The sequence below is a fragment of the Netta rufina genome (assembly GCF_964035555.1).
Source record: "Netta rufina genome assembly, chromosome: 2".
NCBI lineage: Eukaryota > Metazoa > Chordata > Aves > Anseriformes > Anatidae > Netta > Netta rufina.
In genome coordinates, this window is record NC_140124.1 from 134,190,688 (window position 1) to 134,212,905 (window position 22,218).

The following is a 22,218-nucleotide window of genomic DNA, read 5'->3' on the forward strand; positions in this document are numbered from 1 at the left end:
TGACCTGAGCAAACAGACCAAAGGCCCTAAAGTCTTATTTCTTTACAGAGGACACAAAACCAAAGCTGGTATCTGCGATAAATATTGGTAAGTGGGCATGACAGATCTCAAGGCTTTGCAAGGAAGCAGCAAGGAGGGCCACGAGGCCTGCTCCACAGTTAGCTGATCAGTTGAAAGTCAGTTGTCATTTCTTTGTTACTGTTTCTTTGTTATTGATGCATTTTACATTATTGTACATATCATCCAATAGATCCTTTCAGAGAAACCACATAATTGAATACTTAACAGGAATACTTTAATTTTCTTCAGTTCTTGGAAGTACACAATCATTTTTTATTCTGAGTTGGCAATGAAGATCCCCAAACTAGTGGTGGAATGGGAGGGATAACAGATTTGTGGAAGCGACTCTACAGATTTGTACTGTAGGGGAGTGAGCATATGACAAAGGAGTGAGACCTACTTTTATCCTATATACATGTGCATCGTAATGAAAACTTCCTTTCAGTATTTATATTACCTTTTAAATTTAACACATTTTATGCCCATGCACCTCTCCCGTGCTGCAGCAATGATTACTGTTTCCAAATGCCCTTGCTCACAGGGAGTATTTTTTCTTTCTCCCTATCCGTACATTTTACATGAAGATGTACAAAATAGAAGCTGTCTTCTGCTGCACATGGTATTCATTTAGTGACATGTCTCTTCCATATCTAGGAGCATAACATAGTGTAGCAGAAACATTTGTCACCCAGAGTTTGGGGTGCAGCAATCAAAGGAAAAGTTTCAGGTTGTCTCAGATGCATTGTCTCTCCGTCAGCCTGTACCACCAATTTAGTCCAGCCATAGCAGTGTGTATACAAGAGATTAGACAATCTATCTAAAGAGTTTCATACATGTTTATTTTTTTCTTTTCAGTTGTCTTTCAGAATTACCCAAAACATGATATCAAGCTGAAAATTTCCTAATACAGAAGGTAAAACTAGCAGTCAAGGAATAATTTCAAAACCTTTGTTCTTGTTAGTCATAGATCTGAAATTTCCAAGAAGAAATTATCAAATTTCAGCATCACAGTCTTTGGAAAAAATTCATACATATGACAAGTAATTCATATTTTGATGCAACTTTAGCAAAGAGAAGTAAATTATTACCATTGTGTAACATTTCAAATGAGATGCTACATTTGACCAAACTGTACCAAACCAAAACAAAACAGCTTTTCTATTAATTAAATATGATGAATGTCTATGAGAAATAAACAAATAAATAAATCTGCAGTATTGTCATGAATAATACAATCATGTTTTTAGCTTGTCTTACTTTAATGTGAACTCACAAGTCTTCATGTATAAGTGTGAAGACTGTTAAATAACATTCACAGGAATACAGCAGGTTTTAAAGGGCTGCTTTTCATACTCAAAACCTGGAAAAAAATTCCTAACATAGATTGCCCAACTTTACATGAATTTGTGGCTTAGAATCACAGAATGGTTTGGGGTAGAAGGGACCTTAAAGCCCACCCAGTTCCAACCCCCTGCTATGGGGAGGGATACCTCCCACCAGACCAGGTTGCCCAAAGCCCCATCCAGCCTGGCCTTGAGCACCTCCAGGGATGGGGCATCCACAGCTTCTCTGGGCAGCCTGTGCCAGGGCCTCACCACCCTCTGAGTGAAGAATTTCCTCCTAACCTCTAATCTCTTCTCTTCTAGTTTAAAGCCATTCCCCCTTGTCCTATCTGCCTGAATAAAAAGTTGCTCTCTAAGTAAAAAGTTGCTCCTCAAAGATCTGAAGAAGCCCCTCTACTGTCTTCTCTGTTCAGCACTTTCTGATATTATTTGAAGGGCAGAGACACAGTGGCATAATGGTAAAGTAGTGCCTGAGACGAGCAGATTGAGAATAGCTAGTTAATGAACACAGATATGACCATCTGACTTTTAAGAAGGGACAGTCACAAGCTCATTTGGGCCGCAAGAACCCATGCTAGTTATTAAAACAGCCCTGCTTTAATTAGAAAACCATAGCACCTTAGCTCATCTTTTAAAATGAGAAGCTAAAGGAAGCCATCAAAAGATAAGAAAGCAGTAAGGACATAAGAACTCTAACTATGTGGGCCAGTGTGAAGGCTCCTGAGGTAAGAAAGGCTAAATAAAACCTTCCTGACTTCAGATTTTGCTGTCCTTCCCAAAGCAGAGCAGGTCTTTCTGTATTATAGAGTAATAACTACTTGAGGTCTCTTCAGTTTCAGCCATGTGAGAGCAGGGCAGGTGGCAGCTCATCCTGCCCTTGCAAAAGGATTTAGTCTACAGCTTTCCTACCAAAAGCAGTAGGCATGAGTCTGGTATCTGTTTACTGGAAAGCAGTCCTGCACTGAGTAAGGGAAACAACTGTGCAGACACAAGTTTCAAACGGACAACAGCAACAACAAAAAAACTTTTCTGGCACCTCTCTGAGAACCCAATAAATAAAAGTAAAAAGCCTCAACCTCTCAGCTTCTCTGTATTTGTGGTAACAAATCAGGCTCCAGTGATGGTAGGAGACTGGCCCTCTAGGTTAAGCACTGCTCTGTTCTTTTTTGTAGCCTGTCCAAAGCAATCCAGGAGCGCAGCCTGCTCCAAACACCAGCAGCTCCCCACTGAGCAGGGGTGATGCTTGAGGAGTGCAGAATCAGCAAAAGGGCTCCCTGGCCATTTCCCTCCTCGTCTGTCCTCTGCTGTTCAGATCACAGGAGTAGAGAAATGAAGACATTGCCAATATCAGTAAGAACATTTACATTTAACTTAACAACAGACACACGGTGCTATTCTATCCTGGCTTTGTTGTCGGTGGTAGTGGTATTTTTAATGTGAAAGTAGTAACAATTAGCCAGGTGTAAATTTACCAAACCCAGTTTATTCCTTACTTAAATACATGAACCATTGATCCACTGAGAAGCTGCTTCGTTTCAGACATCTTTATTTCCTCCTGAGCTCCCTCCCTCTTTTTCTTTCCCCCTGCAAAAAAGAAAATGTTGAGGGAGCTCTGATTTGACATCAGAATTAGCATTTCTTCCACCCTCTTCTCCAGCAACATGGTGAGTTGCAAGATGTCTGTCTGCTGGAAGAACTGGCCATTTTAGCTCTATTTCCTTCCACTCATTCCCAGGGAGGCTGTGGTAGGACAAAGACATCAGTTTGTCACCATACTCCATACTTACCTCCTGTGCCTCTGCTTTGTAAATTCCTACAATTTCCTTGTGAAATGGCAGACTCCCAAAGATCTGTATGCTGAACAGTATTTCCAAGGTTCAGCAAACTGAAGCTCTTCGTATCTCATAACATCCACATCTCTAACTGACCAGAACTAACACCTTTTGGGAAGAATTTAGAAAAAGTAGATAAACTGCCAGCTCTTATCTACTTTTCAGTGACCAAGAATAAGACAAGGGAATCAGGACTCTCATTTGACTGATGTATTTATTTGTGGCTTTAACATGCAAAAACAGTATAACAATTATAGAAGTTAGAAAAAATATATAGCACTGAAAAAAGTACTCATGCAAAATGAGGCTTCTACTTGAACTATTCTTCACAATCACCAGTTAGTTGATTTGTCCCAATATTTATAGTTCATCGTTAAAACTGCCAAAACTGGCAACCACCAGGATTGTTGTCTCAATTAAGGACAGTAAACAGATTGTCCCATTTTTTTTAAATGAAAAAATCCAAAATGTAATACTTCACAGTTTAACATGTTTATTCATTTAAACGAGCTAAAAAATAGTGGTGTGACATCTGCTTGAGAGACACTGGTACCTAACATTTTGGCTGTCTCCCCACCAATTTGGTTCTGATTAAGGGGGGGTGGGGGTAGAAGAAGAGTAAAGGATTCTGTCAGTTAAATGCATTGATAAACTACACAAAATATTTCTTCACTCTTGGAAAAGTGTAGAAATACATCTACAAAAGAATGTATTACAGCAAACTAAGAGGATGATGGGGAAAAGTGCTGCGATATATCAGCGTCGGCTCTTTCAGGGAAAAATATTGTAAGCATATGATCACAGACAATCTTTGCCAGTTTATTTATCTCATGGATTCATTTCCCAAAGTGCAGGCATAATCCACCACAAAATCTTTTAAGAAGCAGTTCCAACGTCACATTTCTGCTGTCTTATTGATGTGCCATATTGTTATTTTCTTAGTCATAAGCATCACTAATTATTATGCTACTGTAAGTAAAACTTGAAATGCGATCAAGATCTGTAGTATCCTGTTTGTTGGCACTCTAACTTGCATAGTCTGCATTTCAAGTACAGTACTTTACAGAAAATTGTCCCAAATGCATTTGACCTTCACCAGTTGGCTCAGTTGTGCCTTTTATAGGCACAATCCTATACATCAGAGCAAAATGAATCATCACTCCACTGGGAGCTGCTAGCAACATTTTCCTCTCCAAAGGGGCAGCATTCAAAACTTGGCCCTAATTCAGCAGAAAAGCCTCTTTCTTGATAGCACTTCTCCTGGACATGGGATGGGTGGTTTTGTAGGGCTTCCACTGTGCCTTTGTTTAGTTGGGTTGTTTAGAAGTTGCTTCCAAACACAGCTTGTTAGGTCAACTATTCTAGATTATACCTAAATGAAAGGATGTTTGCTGGTGTTGTGCATCTTTGCAGTTATGTACATGTTGTCCCTGCTCCAAGCTGGTCTGATGAATGGAAGGAGCTATGACATACCCTGAATCACATGATGTCCATATGATATGCAAGAGTGAACTTTAAATAAAGCGTTCTTCAACAAAAGTTTAAATACATCTCTAGGGTCCATTAGGGAAATGCTTAACATGCCTCCTAAGCTTCCAGTAAAATATATTTATGGACTCTAGGAAATAGAGTTAAAGCCTTTCCTTGGCAATGCTCACCAGCAGCACTAGTAAAACTACTATACTGAGGCTTCTGTCCTGAGATGGTCTACATGCTGGTTCTGCCTGTGTGGGATCAAAGGGAAAAGAAAAACTGCTGAGGAAATATTTACTGAGCAAAATCACTGCTGGAAGGCTGTCGTGCCTTCCTAGCCAGAGACTCTTCCAGATGGGACATCCTCTACCACCCACCGCTTGAGGGCCCAGTACAGGCATCTCCACCACAACCTCTGCCTGAAAGAAACTTTGTTTACTCCACAAGCAGACTCAAATATGCTTCCCAGAGGTAAATATCCTTGAAAAAACCTACCCAATCAAGCCAGGGCTGCTGTGTAAGTGATTTGATCAGCAATCTTTCTTTGAAGCAAGTGTATAAAAGCATTACTTTTATAATAAAGTCATGCTGTCTGAAGTTGATGGGAGCTACACGGAACAACTTCATCTACACAAGATCTGCTGTATTGGTTGGATAAGATGCTAAGGGAAGTTCTCTTTATTGTCTTTTACGTAGGCTACACTTAATTTTAATATGAGCTCAGAGGTTAGAAAGGTATAGAATAATATAAATATTCTAAAGCTGGTGAATATCACTGTGCACATTTGAATATTGTGCTGTCCAGATTGCTTTAGTGTCCTTCAAAATGTATATGTAATTCAATGTGACACCTCCAACATTAATAAGAGCACAAAGATAATACAAATACATTTCTTAACGTAGGCACTAAGCAACTCATACAAAGATAGATGGTCCAAAATTGAGGAGGCATATTTCAATCTGTGATATAATTAAGAGCAAAATAAGCCACATGTTTGCAAGATTCAAATCAGTCCCTATTCTAAATTACCAGGTATGGTCGCTACAGTGCTCTAGAAAGTAAAAATAACTTCAGGTTGATTACGATCTCCTTTGAGTAAATCAGCTGTAATTTCAGCAAATTCATAAATGTTACTCATAATCCAAACTCATTGTTAATGTTATTGTGCTTGTGCCTTTTAGAAAACTAACAATGAAAAATTTTATCAAAGGTGGAGGCTTTTAGCTTTAAAAACAAACATATTGACATGGTTCCATTAGAAATTATTGTGCTGATAAGAGAAACAGTGTACTTGCTGCAATATTTACCAGGTATTTCTGTGTACACTGAACAGAACTCTATCCAGTTTATCTAAGCAACAGAAAATCTTCTCATTACATGAAAATATCTTTCATATAAATGAAAAGGGCTAACCTTAGCGAAGCCAACAGGCAAACTGCAAACTATGGCACTTGTGGGCGATATGGACTGATAAGCCACAAAACAGGAAAGTTGCTTCAGTCACACATTTATGCACTTCAGATTTTGTCTGTGAGTCATAATTATGGGAAATGAGATCTTCATGTTCTAAGAACTTCATAAATTTGACAGTAGGAATAGCATACTTTTTAATGTAACCAATTCAGAAAGCAAGTTATGAGACAACTTGCATGATGGGGATAACCACACATCATTCTGAGACCACATACCACCCAGGGAGCTACATATACACATTAAGAAAGCAATCCTTCCAGCATTTTATGGAACAAGAAAATTGCTCATGCAAAGTAAAAGGAGAGGTCTGTAGGTTCTGTGACATGTGGTGTGGCACTGGTGAAATGAACGGCATGTCACATCCAAGAAGACAGATTGTGATATGCTTTTCTCCACACTGAAAGGCGGGCCATGTGTCAGAAAATGCTTCACCATAAATTCAACATGTCAGTAAGCGTTCGGTCATGTATAAGAGTATTAGCCGCCTATAAGTCATATGAATGTATAAATGTTAAGTTTTTGTGTCTGTAACAGTCATAATTAGAAAATGAGACGTATTTGCATGTATATGTTTTTCCCTTTCATATTCTTGGAAGACAGTTGTACTCTGAATTTCTAGAGGAGTTGTTTTGCATTGCATAAAGTGAATGAGGAGTACGAGAGATAAGAAGTGTGTCCTTAGGGAGACATAACGTATATGGTCATAGTTACTGTATGGTTTAAAAATTAACTGCATTAATCTAAGTTCCTTAAGAGGTGATAATGGGACTGTGTCAATTTAAAATAAATATATTCTCCGTTATAATAGTTGCTAGGATTTGGTATGCCTTTGTCTTCAAAATCAGTGTATGGAATCTTACTCAGGCATTTCTGGAACAAGTCAGTAAATGTCTCATTTACAATTAAACCTAGCCTTCAACCCACAAGCCAGTATCAAAGATACAACCAAGCTAGTTTGCTAACAAAATTTCAGAATTATAGCAGCTTTTATGGAAGTTAATCTGCCTAACTCATTTGCACATTCAGCACTAATGGCTCCATGCTCTTCTTGGTTTCAAAACGAAACCAAACTAGAGAAAGACTGACCACAAATTTAAAGGATCAAACCAAAACCTTTACAACCATAAGCTCAGTAATATGCTGAAGCTGAAGCAGAACAGTGTAAAGGCAGAATTTAACAGCTCCCTGCAGCTGCTTTGACATATCAACTTCTTCAAGTTGCTTGTGGTTATCAAAGGCATCAGAAATGTTATCTACACTGCATATTCTGAAAGAGACTTTGTGAAAATTAAAGGATGACATAAAGCCAAGATTTTCCCAATTATTAGAAGTGTACATAAAAAAAAAAAAGCCTCTTAATACTTACAACTTCAGACATTAGTTTGATGATAAAAACGATTGTATAACTACAAAGAATTTTTTTACAACATCCCCCTCACAGGTAGAGCCAGTTGATACCACAAACAACAGGAAGACTATAATTAAAATATAATTGTGACTTTATATTAATAATAGAGCAATACACTAATTAAACCCAACATCGACTGAACTTTCTATTTACACTAGTTCAGACAGCACAGGAGGCAAAGAACTGTGTTTCAGAGGCATATGCGAATGCTAGAGCTTCTGTCATCCAGGTGCCATTTCTGACAGAACACATGTGTGCTGAACAGTTGGCAAAAGAATGAAAAAGATTACTGTAGATATATGGGCACACAGAATCTGGGATGACATAAAATTAAGTCCATATAGGAGGTGACAGACTGCTTCTAAAAAGATAATTTTTTCCTACAATGTCTTCCATCTTTGTGTGTGCATGTGTGCGCACACATTTACAAGAAAGATAAAAAGGGAGAGGAAGACCGAGGGTTTTTTGATATACTTTAAATATAAAACAATAAAAGATTATTTTATTTGGTATTTCTGCTTCCTCTTGGGAAAGGGAAAGGAACTTAATTTGGCTATTAGGAAGCTTTGATTCCTAAATTTACTCAAGGCAGATTCTTCTCCTGTGAAGTCAGCATCAATACCCATGGTAATAATAGCACCTGTCTTTCGACATCAAAGTTCTCTGCCTGAGAAAAAATAATGTAAACAATAAACTTCATGTGTTGTACTGCAGCTCCTGGCTTCGGTGTTAACCAAATATACTTGCCGGGCGTGAGTGTTCTTCCTTTATTTTGGAGATCTGGAATGTAGAAGTAACTGATGTATTGCAAAACTTACTAATTTGGACTGCAAGAAATGGCATTGTTTACTGTCTCACAGTGAAGAGACTGTGTGTTCCTACGTAGTCTTGTTCAAGCTGAAGAAATCGTGATGATAGATTCATTGCATGTGCTAGTTTTCATCTGGATCCAGATCAAGGTCAACTTCATTGGAAATGTTAAGATAAAAGAAAGCATAGAAAGCCAACAAAAATACCAATATAGCTGCAAGGACAAGGGCAACTTCCTGTAGGAAAAAAAAAAAAAAAAAAAAGTAAAACAAAAACTGTTAGAAACACTATCATAATTTAAGATAAATAAGAAATAAATGTCACTTCCCTTCTATAACGCACATCAAAATAACACCAGACGTAGACTCTGCGTAATATATCAATACTTTAATGATTTATTCTTTTTGATTACCAATTTAGAGTGTTATAAAATCCATTCACTTAATAAAGATTTTGGTGAGTTTGATACACTGCCAGAAATAAGACACTTGGCTTAAAGATCTTTGGTCTGACCTAGAAATAGGAGCTTTATGTCCTTTTATTATTCCATCCCTTCCTTTTTAAAAGAAAACAGAATTCATGAACCACAGTTTTGAACACAAATTTAAGTTATGAATTTACACTGTGAATTTTGATGTTTTCTAGCAATATGTTACTGCTTTTTGCCAACAAATTTGTAATTTTTTAATGAAGCAAACACAGTATGGTGGAAGTCAATGAAAATTGCTACCTCTACCTCCCAACCTCCTGGCATGCATTACAATATGGATCTACAAAATCCTTCAGAATTGGATGAAACTTTTCTTCTTTCCCTTCTTCAATAAGGCAAAAAGCACAACAATTCACACTTGCACTTGCCTCTCTTCCCATAAAATACTGCAACTTGCTGCATCTTCCTTAATTAACATAAAAGAGTCTTCCAAAGTATACATGATTTATAGCAGCTTTCAGAATCAGAAAAAATGTTTTTCTACTAAACGTCATATTCACTATGTGACTGCCTATCATCGTATTCTATCTTAAGGCTGGACTCTGTTAAGCTCCAGCTTTACATCTTGGATATAACAAATCAGAGTGTTATCATTATAACATTACTTCTTGCAAAGTTGCAGTGTTTCTGATTTTTAAGTTTTTTTTTTTTCTTTTTTCTATGAAAGCACAGCATACTCCCTTTACTGTTGACTCTCATTTTGTTAGACAATAAAAGAAATACAAATTATGTATTTTATGTATTTTATGTAATTATGTTCCTCCAGCTCATAGTAAGTACCACTTCCACAGCTAACAGCACACGTTGCTTCATTACCTATCATCAAGAAGGATTTTTGAAATCATGTATGGGGGTACTCACAAGGAACAGGTCAGTTTGCCCACCCCCACAAACTGCCTACCCTCTACAAAAAGAAGCAATAATCTCCCCTCAGAATCTCAGTTTCACGTTAACCTACAAATCGTCTGCTTCAGAGCAACCTACCCATATACTTCAAAGGAGAGAAATAGTTTAATAAATTTATAGCAACTAATCTGAATTGGTACAGAAGATACAACATCATACTTACTTTGCCACTGGGATGGAAAAGAGATGCCTACATCTCACCTAGACAATCAGACAACCTTTTCAGGTGAAGGAGAGGATCTGACCCTCTTCAGTGTAAGATTCCTTCTGTCCTAAACAAGATATCTAAACGACGTCACAGGGACATTCTCTAAAAATGCCTATTTCTCCCCTTAGACTATGAAGGAAGTGTAGATGATGGGTCAGGTGTAGAGACCTACACTGCAGGACAAGTCCCATCTGGGATCTCCAGATTCGTGGTAGCTTTGTGGCTGACTTTGCATGTCCACTGCCATGAAGGAGTTAAAAGTGTGTTAGACTTTTTAAAGTCTAGCCCATAATCTGGCATTCTTCTATAGAACAGCATTTCATTTGCATTTACATGAATGCATTATATAGTTTATCAGAATGTTGGATCAATAATTCAACATATGCCATCTAATAAACTTTGAAATACTACTGCCTAGTTGGTGTATGCTTTATAGGAGCCTTTGTTCTATAGAAACCTTTGCTTTACATTTTATATGGATGATTAATTGATATGCACTTTAAATTTATTTTACATTAAAATCGTTCCTTTGAATTTGCTGAGGCTGTTTGCTAAGGATTTCAGCTACATTTTCCTCTTAGTGTTATCCCTTTCTCTGAGCCTCACCCTCCTGTTTTTATATGATTTGATTAAAAAAAAAATACATCTAATTCACTAATATATTAAAGGAAAGTGATTTTTGCTTTGTTGCAGTTACAACACGTCAGTATCTCACAAAAGGGCATGGCAGCATCAGACAGGTTTCATTTATTTCCTTGTATCCACAGCTGTGCTCCCAGACCCATCTGGCCACACAGCTACTAATCTTAAGAGGATGTAATAAACAAGTGACATACAACTGCAAGCTCCATCTGCTCAGGAGAGTGGACAACAAAACCGTACAATGCAGGCACCGTTCACACTTGACACAGACAGCAAATTCATTCCAGTATTAAAAGTTTTTTCCCTTGTTCAGATGTCACACTTGCCATGTTTTCTGCTCTACAATCAGGCCACCTTCCCTCTCCCTTCTCCCCAGACTCCCTTGTGAAATACTGTGGTAGCAGCAGCAAAACTGGGGGGAACGTTTGCATTAAAGATTTGTTTTCTGGGATGCGAAACTGGGAAAATCTTGATTTTATTCTCAGGCTGCCCAATAACTGCTTGGGAGCAGTTCTTTAATTTCTCTCTGCCTACGTTTTACAGCAAATAACACCAAGATAACATTACTTTCCTTACGCAGGCATTAGGAAGTAGGTGAATGGATCAGTATTTATTAACCCTGGGAATGACAAGCCTTATTGAAATTCCAAGTTTGTGACTTATGCGAACACCTTAATTCTGAGTTACTGAAGAAGGCTGAGTAAAAAAAATCTAAAATAAATGGTCTAACAAAGGATGCCTGGCTCTTAGCTAGGGATATGCAGCCTCTTAAGAATTGTATCCAGTTTATGAACTTTTATAAACATAAATTTTGCAATGTAAGTAGCAAATGAGATGCTACACCACTACACTGCCTTTGCAACAACCGTACATATTGTCATTCTAATTTGTTTTATACTTATCAGGCTTTGCTATTTGTATTTTAAGCCATGCATAGAAATGAAATGTTAAAATACTCCCCGCTTGGCATATATAGCTCCCTTTCTCTTGCACTTTATGGATCATCCCTATCATCCCTCTGCGAAATCCATTTACTCAGAGGATTTCGCCATGAATAATTAACCAATAAGAAGAAGTCTTATAGAAATAAACTTAACACGATCACAGGGCTTTTTCTCCTTTTTTCTTTTTTCTTTTATAACATGGTACAGAACACTAGGAAATAAAATCCCTGCTCTCAAATTCCAAAGTACAGTCAAGAAAGCTTTAAAAAGGAACACAATTTTCTACTATATTCTCTTAAATTTAGAACAATTTCTGCAGAAATCTATTGATTGCAGCTTAGTTAAGTTTTTCAGGAACTTCTCCATAAAGGAAACACATGCCATTGCAGAATAATGTAGATTCAATTCTCCTATCATTTTTGTCAGTTTTATGTCTCTCCATGCCAAAATACTCCAATAACGTCCTCAGATTCCTGATGGAATAAGTTGCAGAGTTGGGATCTAAATGAGATTAAACAGGATATAAAAAAACAACAACATCAACAAAAAAACAACAACAAAAACAAAAAATGGGGGACTAGATGAGGAAAAATGTTGAATATAGTTGCACAGATTTAGACACTGTTTATGACAGTATCATATACCACACATATAACGTAATACCACACTCAGGAAATTTTATTTTTTTTACATGTTAAATTATTTGTTTATTGTCCTCCAAATAGAAGCATATATTTAGTATATCTTTTTCTTTTTTATCAAACACTATCTTAAAAGTAGGTTAAAGTGTACCACAGATTTCTGTCTCTGAAATTGTAAACTATTCCTAGATATTTTTGAAAAGGGATAAAAAGAAAATCACATGGACCAAGGATATTTGTCTTTTTAGAAATAAAACTTACATGGACTTAAAAATAAATCTTCTTATCCCATATAATTTCTAAGTGGAAGACTTTGGCTGGGCATTCACTGTGACCATTTTTTAGAATTTCAAAAAATAAGAATTAAAAATGAATGTTTGCTTGTTAACAAAACATTTAACATCTAATGCAAGGCAACAAAAGTAATTTATTAACTTTTATCAGTAATTTTTATGTTATAAATTTTAACCATTAAAATTTTCAGATAGCACAAAAACAATTATGGCCTTAAATAAGGAAAACAAGGAACTACTACAAAGTCATCTAAAACATCTGGCTATATGATCACAAAGCAGGATTCATTTTAACATAGCTAAATGCAAGATAATATAGTTGTTATAATTGTAATACTGTAGTACTACAAAGATGCTACTAGATAATATTGTAGCACTTACAAAGGCAGTACTTACAAAGTGGAAAACTCTGCCTTGAAAGCCTGTGACTCTAAAAAGGTCTTTTGATTTAAGAAGTAACCACTTCCTCAGCACGATCCCTACATGTGGAAGGGGGGATTTCCAGTAAGGAGATGACTGTTATTTATTTTATCATAGAGAAGAATGAGAGGTAGTTTGGTTACAGCATATAACTATATGCCATATACCTGTATTTAAGTAAGATGCTTCACAGTGTGGGGTCTTTCTACCTCGTTTATAAGAACCTCTTGAGGTCCTGCCGAGGTTAGATAAACTCAGTCTTGAAATAAGATGTAATTTCCTAAGAACAAGAATGAATGAACATTCAAGTAACCTCTTAGGGAGAATACAGACTTCCATGGCCATGAGTCTTTTATGGCAAGATTTCTCAACTAAATAAATAAACATATAAATAAACAAATAACTTATTCAGCCATTGGGAAGAATTCTTCAACTTGGGCATTTGTGAAAGGAGGCCCTGGCTGCTAGCTAGATTTGGTGAACAAAAGCCTCCAGACTGCTCCCTTCCTTCAGAGCCTGGGAAGACTAGAATTGCTTGCATGGTCAGTGCTATATTCTGAATCCCTGGAGTACTAGATTGTCAAAAATAATGACAGTTCATGCTTCTGTGCTTCAGACTTTTCTATATAGGATCAGAGTAAGAGTTTCCTTCCTTTCCAATAAATTTCCCTTCAATTATATTGATTCCGTTACCGGGATATGATGTTTTATTGTTGGACTCCTTTTCTTTCAACTGTCCTTTGGAGTGGGTCATAGCCAGAGACTAAAGCCTGAGGAAGATGGACTTCTGCTCCGAGATGGTACAGAAAATCCTCCTAAGCTTCTGCCTGGTGCATCTTGTTCACATGCTGAAAGTCACCAAAATTACTGTGCTTAAGTGTACAGGTCAGGCCAGGGTCAGATGGGAGCAATCTGATTTTGTTGTTCACTTTGTACACTTTTTTCCCCCTCTCCCTTCCATTTCAAGGTCAGGGATAAAAATCTGACTGCTGGAAGTCAGATTTATATCACACTGTTCATTGGTGGTACATTAAGGTGCCCTGCTCTTTTTGTGAGGCACATAAACTGGTTTGAAGACCCAGTACTTTGGGCCTACAAAAGTGCTTGGATTTCCTAGAAGGTATCTGGATGAAATTTTATGATCTGTAGTATATAGGAGGCCAGATCAAATGATCTAATAGTCCCTTGTGGCCTTAATTTCTGCAAAGCTATGAAACTGTATTCCCAACATATCTTGGCAAACAGAGTCCACTAACTTAGCAGCTTATGAGCAGCATGAAATCAGAGAACACCCTTTGCCAAAATACACTAGGAATGTTTTGTTATCTCTTCATACATAACTTGTTCCAGATGAGATAAACTCTTAATAGAGAGCTAGCTAGCTAAACAATAGATTAGGCAGATATGCAGAAGAATGACAGACAGTGAGCTTCCACTTCTCTAAGAAACATTTATTTCTTAGCTCAATCAATGTACTATGCTGCTAATAATTCTCTATGGAGTGGTATTCTGCAGCTGATTACATCTTTGCAAGTGGGTGTAAAATGCTACTGTTCAGATCTGTGTCTGCTTTTCAACAAGAGAGAAAACGTCATCATCTATCACACGGACCACAGATTCATTCTTGTAGCCTGTGAAAAAAAATATCTCCTCAAGAATTCCCATTACTTTTGGCCTCTGCATAGAAAAATCCAGCTATCGGGGGCTGAACTTGAACACTCCTCAAACCATTTTCCCCTTGCCACCCTCCCACTGGCACCTCTAAGAGCTGAGACAGCACCAACAGCTTAGAGCCCTTGCTACTCCACCTGGTTGTCACCTCCAGGTGTACTTCCATCTGCAGGCAACAAAACAACCACAAAGAGAAAATTCAGAGGCTTCCTTTTTGGTACTGCTATAAAGAATCTTGTCTTACCCAAAAACTGAGAGACTTCCAACATACTGCTTTCTCTCCATGTTATTTCTTGAGACAGGGGTCCTGCTTGTCCAAGGCACACCATGTGTTTTGGCACTGTCTGCATTGGTGTCATGTATACAAACAGAGCCAGCACAATAGCTCTTTTTCAATATTTAATTTTTAAGCATGTTTAAAGAGCAAATATTACACTGAATACTAGCATGGTCACCCTGCTTGAACTAACTTTTGATAGTTATTAGTGCTTAGCTACTTCTCTGACATTATCAACATGGATAAAATCTCTCATTGGGGAAATTAAAAAGTACTAAATGGCAGTGACTGAAAGAAACTTTGTTACTTTAAACCTTGCATTAAAATGACAAGGCAATCAAAGTTTGACAAGACAAGCTAATTAGTATGCCAGCGATGAAATGTGAAGGATCTCCAGGGGATCAGTTCTCGAAAGTTTTATGTCATTTATAAGGCTTTTTTTTTTTAAAGCAAATGTTGTCAGCTCTTACAGTGAAATACACAACAGTGGAATTTCATTATCTTCATAGATATTGAGGACTACATCCCCTCTCTGTTTTTCAATCCTTCATTTTCCCTAAATACTTTAGTTTATATCTAGTGGTTGTTCTTCCCATGGATTGGACCCCAGGCTAGAGGTATCAATGAGTACTAAAAAAAAGCTATTGTTTTAAATGGCATTTTCATAGATGTAAAAAATTTTCCTCTTTCCTTGAGAGGTTGTACCTCTATAAGTATGATACGGTTATATCTCCTCTACAGTATTTTTATTATCTGCAACTTAGCTTTTATAGGAAAACGTTAATATACTTTGAAGTGCTGCATACCATATCGTGTACTGAAACCTGGAAAAACAAATAAATGGAGAGTATACATATGTATGTTTTTTCTCAAACATTTAACAAGAGCCTTGGCCATTTCTATTTAAAGTGCTGCCTACTTATTGCATTGCACTGTAATTACACCGCTTTTCTTTCAACACAAACTGAAGTTAGTCAACTGTCACTGCACAGAATTGGAGCCTGCATCGTATAAAAACACTGAAACCTCACCCTGGAAGGTGAACCATGTTGTTTATCAGCATCAGAAAACTTTGCTAATATGAAGTGACAGCTGTGACAATACCTTCCCAAATGAAGAGCTCAGGCACACGCAAAGCTCTGAATATTAGGAAACAAACAATTATGTGCATTTAACCTCAAAATAGTTTCAGAACTGTACATAACCTGATGGGTTATATAAGCTCAGCGAGAAGGCTGTATACAAAGGCCTTGTCCTCCTTGCCCCACAAGCACATCCCTGTAGGGAGAAGTAACCACCTTCCCTTCCCTTTTGCTTAAGCTCTGACAGCTTTTGTCAGCAATTAGGAAGCAAGGAAAATGACTGAGATCTGTTTGGGGGCAATCAGAATCAGATTTTATGGCCCATGTGTGCAAGAAATGTAACAGCCAGAAGACAATATTTGAAAGTTTTTGTTGTTATTGTTGTTTTGTTTTGTTTTGTTTGTTTGTTCAAAAGGCAGAGGCAGAATTGCAAACCTCAGACACCTAAAACATTGCAACCAGCAGATCCCCAGGGAACACAACACCCCATGACCTGGAGAACATGTGTGCACTTTGATGGCAAAAGTCATTCCAAGCTGCAAAAAAGCTGGCATTCTACAAAAATATGTAGGAACACATTTGTACAGGATAAATTATTCTTGTTCTCCTTATTCACTAATATTTGGTATTCATTATACATGTGATTACACATATGCTTTTCTATTCTCCATCATTTTAAAGTAATAATTACTCAAGATAAAAATGAAACAAAACATGGTTTGAAGGACATATTTTCCTCACTTGTAAGAGATACGCGTAAAACTTGTACGTTTCTAAAGAACTAGGCTGTACAGCAAAAGTCTCCAGGTAGAACATCACTTTTAAAAGGTCACGTCATTGAAAGTAAAATGAAAAGAAAAAGTAAAATTTAATAAGAAGGGAAGGAAAAAACATCGAACTCAAAAGGTTAATAATCTATCCTTTAAACAAAAAAGGCAATCTACTTTTTCTCATTAAAACCTGACACACAGCACTAACTGAGGAGATTATGTTGTGAAAACATACTGCATCGCACGGTAATGCTTGATCGAGATCAGCAATCAGGAGCAAAAAGAAAGCACTGTTTCGTGATTATAATAGCAAATTCTGGAAGACAACCAAATACATCATCTGGCAGCTCAACAGCTGTTACAGCTTGGTAGTAATACCTTGGCATTTGCTATAAGCTATAACTTGAAAAAATTGATTTCTCATCTGCCAGAAACAAGAAAATGTTCTCCTTTTAACATTTCTAAAGTTCCTTTCACTAGAATACTCAGGTGTCTGATCTTTTAAAAACAAAACAAACAAACACACAACATTTTTTAACCTTCCTGCTAAGCTAATTGTATATCACTTTGATTCAAAAATAAGTGTGATGGAAAAATATTGGATGCCACCTAAATAAACAATGTACATTCAGACAAACTCCATTCTGATGACACTGGATAGAACATAATATTCCTGATTGTCTTCCTTCTTCATATTCACAGTCATGATCAGCCAGCCATTACTATACTTCATACCAGCCTGGAACAGGGACATTTCCAAAACAGATTTCAGTCCCTTTCCAAGTATTTTGCTGTTAGTTAAGCCTACTGTTTTCCAAGTCAGAGGTAGCACACAAGAATGTAGACTGAGATAATAATGCTGTGAATTTACAATATTTAACAAACACTGTCTTTAAATGACACAAGAAACTTATTCTAGAATGCCGAGTTCTTAGAAATGGGTATAGGACAGGAAGAGGAAGAAGGGAGATGTTTGTGTATTGTCACTTTTGTAACAATATAAAATCATTAAAGCATTTGTTTTGTGCACAGAGTGGCTCACAGGAAAGATCAGTTTTCTAAGTATACAATATTTTATTGACATTAAAGTATGCATCATAACAAGAACATGGACTACTTAAAACCCTTTAGTATTTCATCTATTCTAGTTATCTTAGGGTTAAGTAAAAGCAATCCATCATAAATATTTTAGATTCTGGCATTCCACTTAGATTTTGAAGTGTCATAAACAATATCTCTCAGAAATCAATATTCACGCAGTACATCTATGGGGAAAAGAAACAAGAAATACACAAAGGTGGTATAAGCTATCAAAGAGAACTCTACCTTCACGCCTAGTGCAGTTTTCTTGGCCTCTGCTTTTAATCTTGTTGCTCTTAACATAGGCCTGGTTTTCTTATAATCTTGTTTTCCTAGAGCAGAAAAACACATTTATTGAAAATGTTGCCAAAAATATATATAAAAAAAGATAAAGAATGTTAGCAATTATTTCAGTTTGAAAGTCAGATCTAACATTTTGAAAACGTCCCCCAGTTCAGCACTTTAAACAGAAGCTGCTTTATAAGCCAGGGGCCCAACCAGTGCAACAACGGTCCTCAGCACAGGTGATGATAGCAACAAGCGAGAGTTGATAAATCAGTGCAGAACTTATTACTCCGAAGAGACATCCAAATACACATCCTGACAGCCACCCACTAGTACAATGTTTACTAAATTGTTCTGTAAGCATCAGACAGCAAATAAGTAGATTAAAGACGGATGACGTTTTTTTCCCTCACTTTTCAATCAAAACAAAATTTTCGTTACCATTTTTGTTGGTTAGTCATCTCTAATGCACTTATAAATGTGTAATACGTGACATTCTGGTGAATGTAAATGTTTCAACATTCCAAACTGGAACATTATTTGTGAGTAGCAGAACTCGGAGACATGCAGGTCAGTCCAAGTAAGCATTAATAAAACCACTGCTTCACACTATCTGTTTATAGAAACACGTTACACAGAATCCTCTAGAACTGTCTTAGATGGACTTTTTTGAAAAATATGGGGACTACCTCTTGCAGCCACTAAGTAGTGCAGCCAAGTGTTTCATTACTGTGAGTCTATATGAACCGAGTTCAGAGGAAGACATGAAAGTACTTAGAAATGTCATAAATCTTTTATCTCAACTTAATAATAAAGCATAAAATACTTGATATCTCTCAGGTATATTTTTCAGACTTAAAGGCTCCACTACTGTTGTACTGTATACTATTAACCACAGCCTCTTTAAGTCCACAGAAGTCAAGGTACTGATACAGTCAGCAAAGGAGGAGAAGGAAAAGAAGAATCCTCAAAGAAAATGCTCAGAGGGGTAGAATCCCAGTGAAACCGCTTTGTCTTTTCAAAAAAGTCCTTTCCTCCACCCCCCACCTGCCCCATGCATACATGCATTTTGTCCTTTTTGCCTATTTACAAAGCTGAGCTGCAATGCTTAAAGCAGAAATCTTTCTTTTTTTTTTTTACCACTAGTTTTACATCTAGGTTTCATCGTTGTTACATTCAGATAACTTAACCTTCCCTCTAAAAGAGTTCTCAGTAGTTTTGTGCACGCAACACTCCCATTTAATCTACCAGATGGGGCCTTATGTTCACAATCAATAGTGCAATCTTCTCATTTCATTGTCATCTTCAAAATTGGGATATTAAAGCACAGTGGAGAAATTCTGAAACATGAATTAAAAAAGAATGATCTTCTCCAGCAATACCCTGAATTCATGGAAACACACTTCTACCTTTGTCCACCTTTTCTGTTTCATCTCTCTGCTCATATTCAATGCAGAGCTCTTCCCTGTGTAGAATATTGTGGATGCTGAACTTGCATTACGAATTTGCTCTCATGGTATAATCTCTCCTCAGCCCTGGGGATTATATATAGTGAAGGTCTCTGTATTATCCTCTGGTCAGGTATTATTCATAAAAGAACTGAAATAACTTAGAAAATACTCAGTGACAAAAGGAAAAATAACCTAAACCAAGTGAAAAAAACCACATATATCCAAGGAGTCGTCTTAGAGGATGGAGTAAAGATGACAACACGACTATTTATGTCTGATGTTCCAACATATTCATCCAGTCAACATATCACATTTACAGGACAGGATGACTGCAGCACTATTCTTCAGAAGTCAATGATATCTGAAAGCAGGATGCAACAACGTGGAGTGCTGTAATATTCTGTACAGTTACAGAAAGAAATGCAGGAACAACCCAAATGGTTAAGTCATGAGATGAAACCAGCCTGGAAGACAACGTGTTTCTTCCTCCTGAAGTACTGCAGTCGTACCTTTGCAATGAAATAGTTAAAGAGCTGTCAGAATTTCCATTATAAATGGCAGGAGTTTATAACTCATAAAAATTCACTCCAGGGTGAAATTTGGCATAGGTATACCCCAGTCTTGAATTTTTTTGTTTGTTTGTTTGGAGCCAACTTTCAATAAAGTGATGCAGCTGTTCTTACTTACTCATGAACAAACTATAGAAATTTATCCATCTGATATGTTTTAAGCACAACAAATACTTTTGTTTAGAAGTATAAAACTGACAAGGACTAGGTTCAATTTCAGTTCTCGTAATTCAGATTTGCTGTTCTCCCATCTGGGGTAAATAAAGCAGGACAGACAGAGGTTTCCCATCCTGTGATGCAACAGAGTTAGATAACAAAAACTAGAAAGCTTTGTAAGGCCCATTAGGAATGAGAAAAAAGTCAGATACTGATCCCCACCTCCTCTTCCTCACATTGCCCATTCTCCCTCCTCCTCTCCAAGGACCAACTGTGAAGGTGACTAGAGCAATGGTAAATATTACACAGTCTATTCCTAGAAAAGGGAAAGATTATCGGTGTTCCTTCACTCAGTTTCAAACATTCTGGTACTGTTTAATCCAGTACTGTCAGTATGGCTAAGACTGTATTCAGCTTATCCATAGAATATGTCCAGATTTATATTAAATCTGATATGAACAACTAAACCTCCCTATATAACAAATAGGCTATTTTAATAATGACTCTAGAGCTGGTAGTTCTCCAAATCTATGCACCTGTCATTAATTTACCATTCTCCTTGCTAAACGTGAAAGCCAAAGGAAAAAAATATATATGGTAGGGAAACAGTCTGAGTCCACGAAGTGCAAAAGTTTAAAAAGGGCATCTGTGAAGTCCTTTGTAATGAAAACCAGATTTAGCTATTGTACTAAAAGACTCTTAAAACATCTGAACTTTCTGAGGCCTTGGGAAAGACATCTGCACTACAGGACTATAAAGAACTATGAAATGCAAAGCCCCTACCACATGAATGCTGATCATTACCACCTGGAAAACAAGCAGGAATAAATAATAATAGCTCCCTATGTTCTTTTGAGTCTGCAATTTCAACCAGTTGGAACACGTATATTCACACTCCCGATTTCTTCTAGTTTTATCTACCTCATCCTGCAAGCTGTCTTGTACATTTATCTGTCAGAGTCATCAGCTAAAGCTGTTTCTTCTTCCCAGGAAGTGACCGTCAAAGCCAGTTAAGATGGACTCATCAGACAAAGCCTCATTTGTCTGCTTTACCCAATGTCTATTCAAGACAGACAGAGAGTTTTCCTGAGGGAACATAGGAGGGCCAGAAAAGAAGCCAAAAACATAGATTTGGAAAATTTCCAGACCAAATCCTACTTTCTGTATTACCTAAGCAAAATCCTTTCCTCTTGTACTTCTTCACATTATCATTATTATCAATTTTTCATTTCTTCTCTCAAACTCCAGTGCTGGCTTTCCTTTTTTTTTTTTTTTTTTTTTTTTAAACAAACAAACAAAACCACCTACCTTACCTTTTTTTTTTTTTTTTTAAATTTATTTAATAAACTCACAACTTCTTTCTTTACAACTTTTCTGAAGTCCATCCATCACTTTATTTCAGTTTTTAAGGCCAAAGAACTAGTCCATGATAAGGAAATTTTTCTTACTGACTACAGCCATCTATTCCCTGCTTCTATTGCGCCTTGCCAGTCCCTCCCAAGAACAGCTGCAAAGACCATCCACCTTTCCATTTCAGTGCTTGAAGTTGTCTTCAGAAACTCTCCAGTGCTCACCCTTCATCCCACCCCTTTTATCCTGTCCTTGTCTGCCCATTTTTTTTCCTGCTCCTTGGGTGGCAAAAGGACCTCAGTAGCAGCTGAACAGAGTTGTGCCCATCTAAAAATCCTTTTTTGAAACTTTCCAGGAGTGGAAATGGACTCTTCTATTGGCTGTAGACTTAGAAAAGCATAAAGATAACAGAAAGATGGGGGAGTTTTTCAGCTACTAAACACAGCTGTATTGTGAAAAATGCCAAAGTGTTTCCCTCAGAGCAAATGTTAGGTATTCATACAATATGCAGCATAAAGTTGTTTCTCCTCACGTAACTAGGATTAAAATGCTATGGATTTCACAAGAAATGTTGTGATTTTTC

The 22,218-nt window shown here is 37.1% G+C and overlaps 1 protein-coding gene across 1 annotated transcript in view; it reads right to left on the reverse strand.

The window, feature by feature from the left end:
* Window positions 1-8,312: 8,312 nt before the first annotated feature.
* The window catches only part of TRIQK (triple QxxK/R motif containing), a 57,338-nt gene continuing 43,432 nt past the window's right edge, over window positions 8,313-22,218 (reverse strand). Inside the window, exons 3-4 of the mRNA XM_084281218.1 lie at window positions 18,071-18,156; window positions 8,313-8,636 (exon numbers count right to left, since the gene is read on the reverse strand). Coding sequence (XP_084137344.1) covers window positions 8,523-8,636; window positions 18,071-18,156 — 200 coding nt within the window. The 3' untranslated portion in view covers window positions 8,313-8,522. The remainder of the gene's footprint in view (window positions 8,637-18,070; window positions 18,157-22,218) is intronic.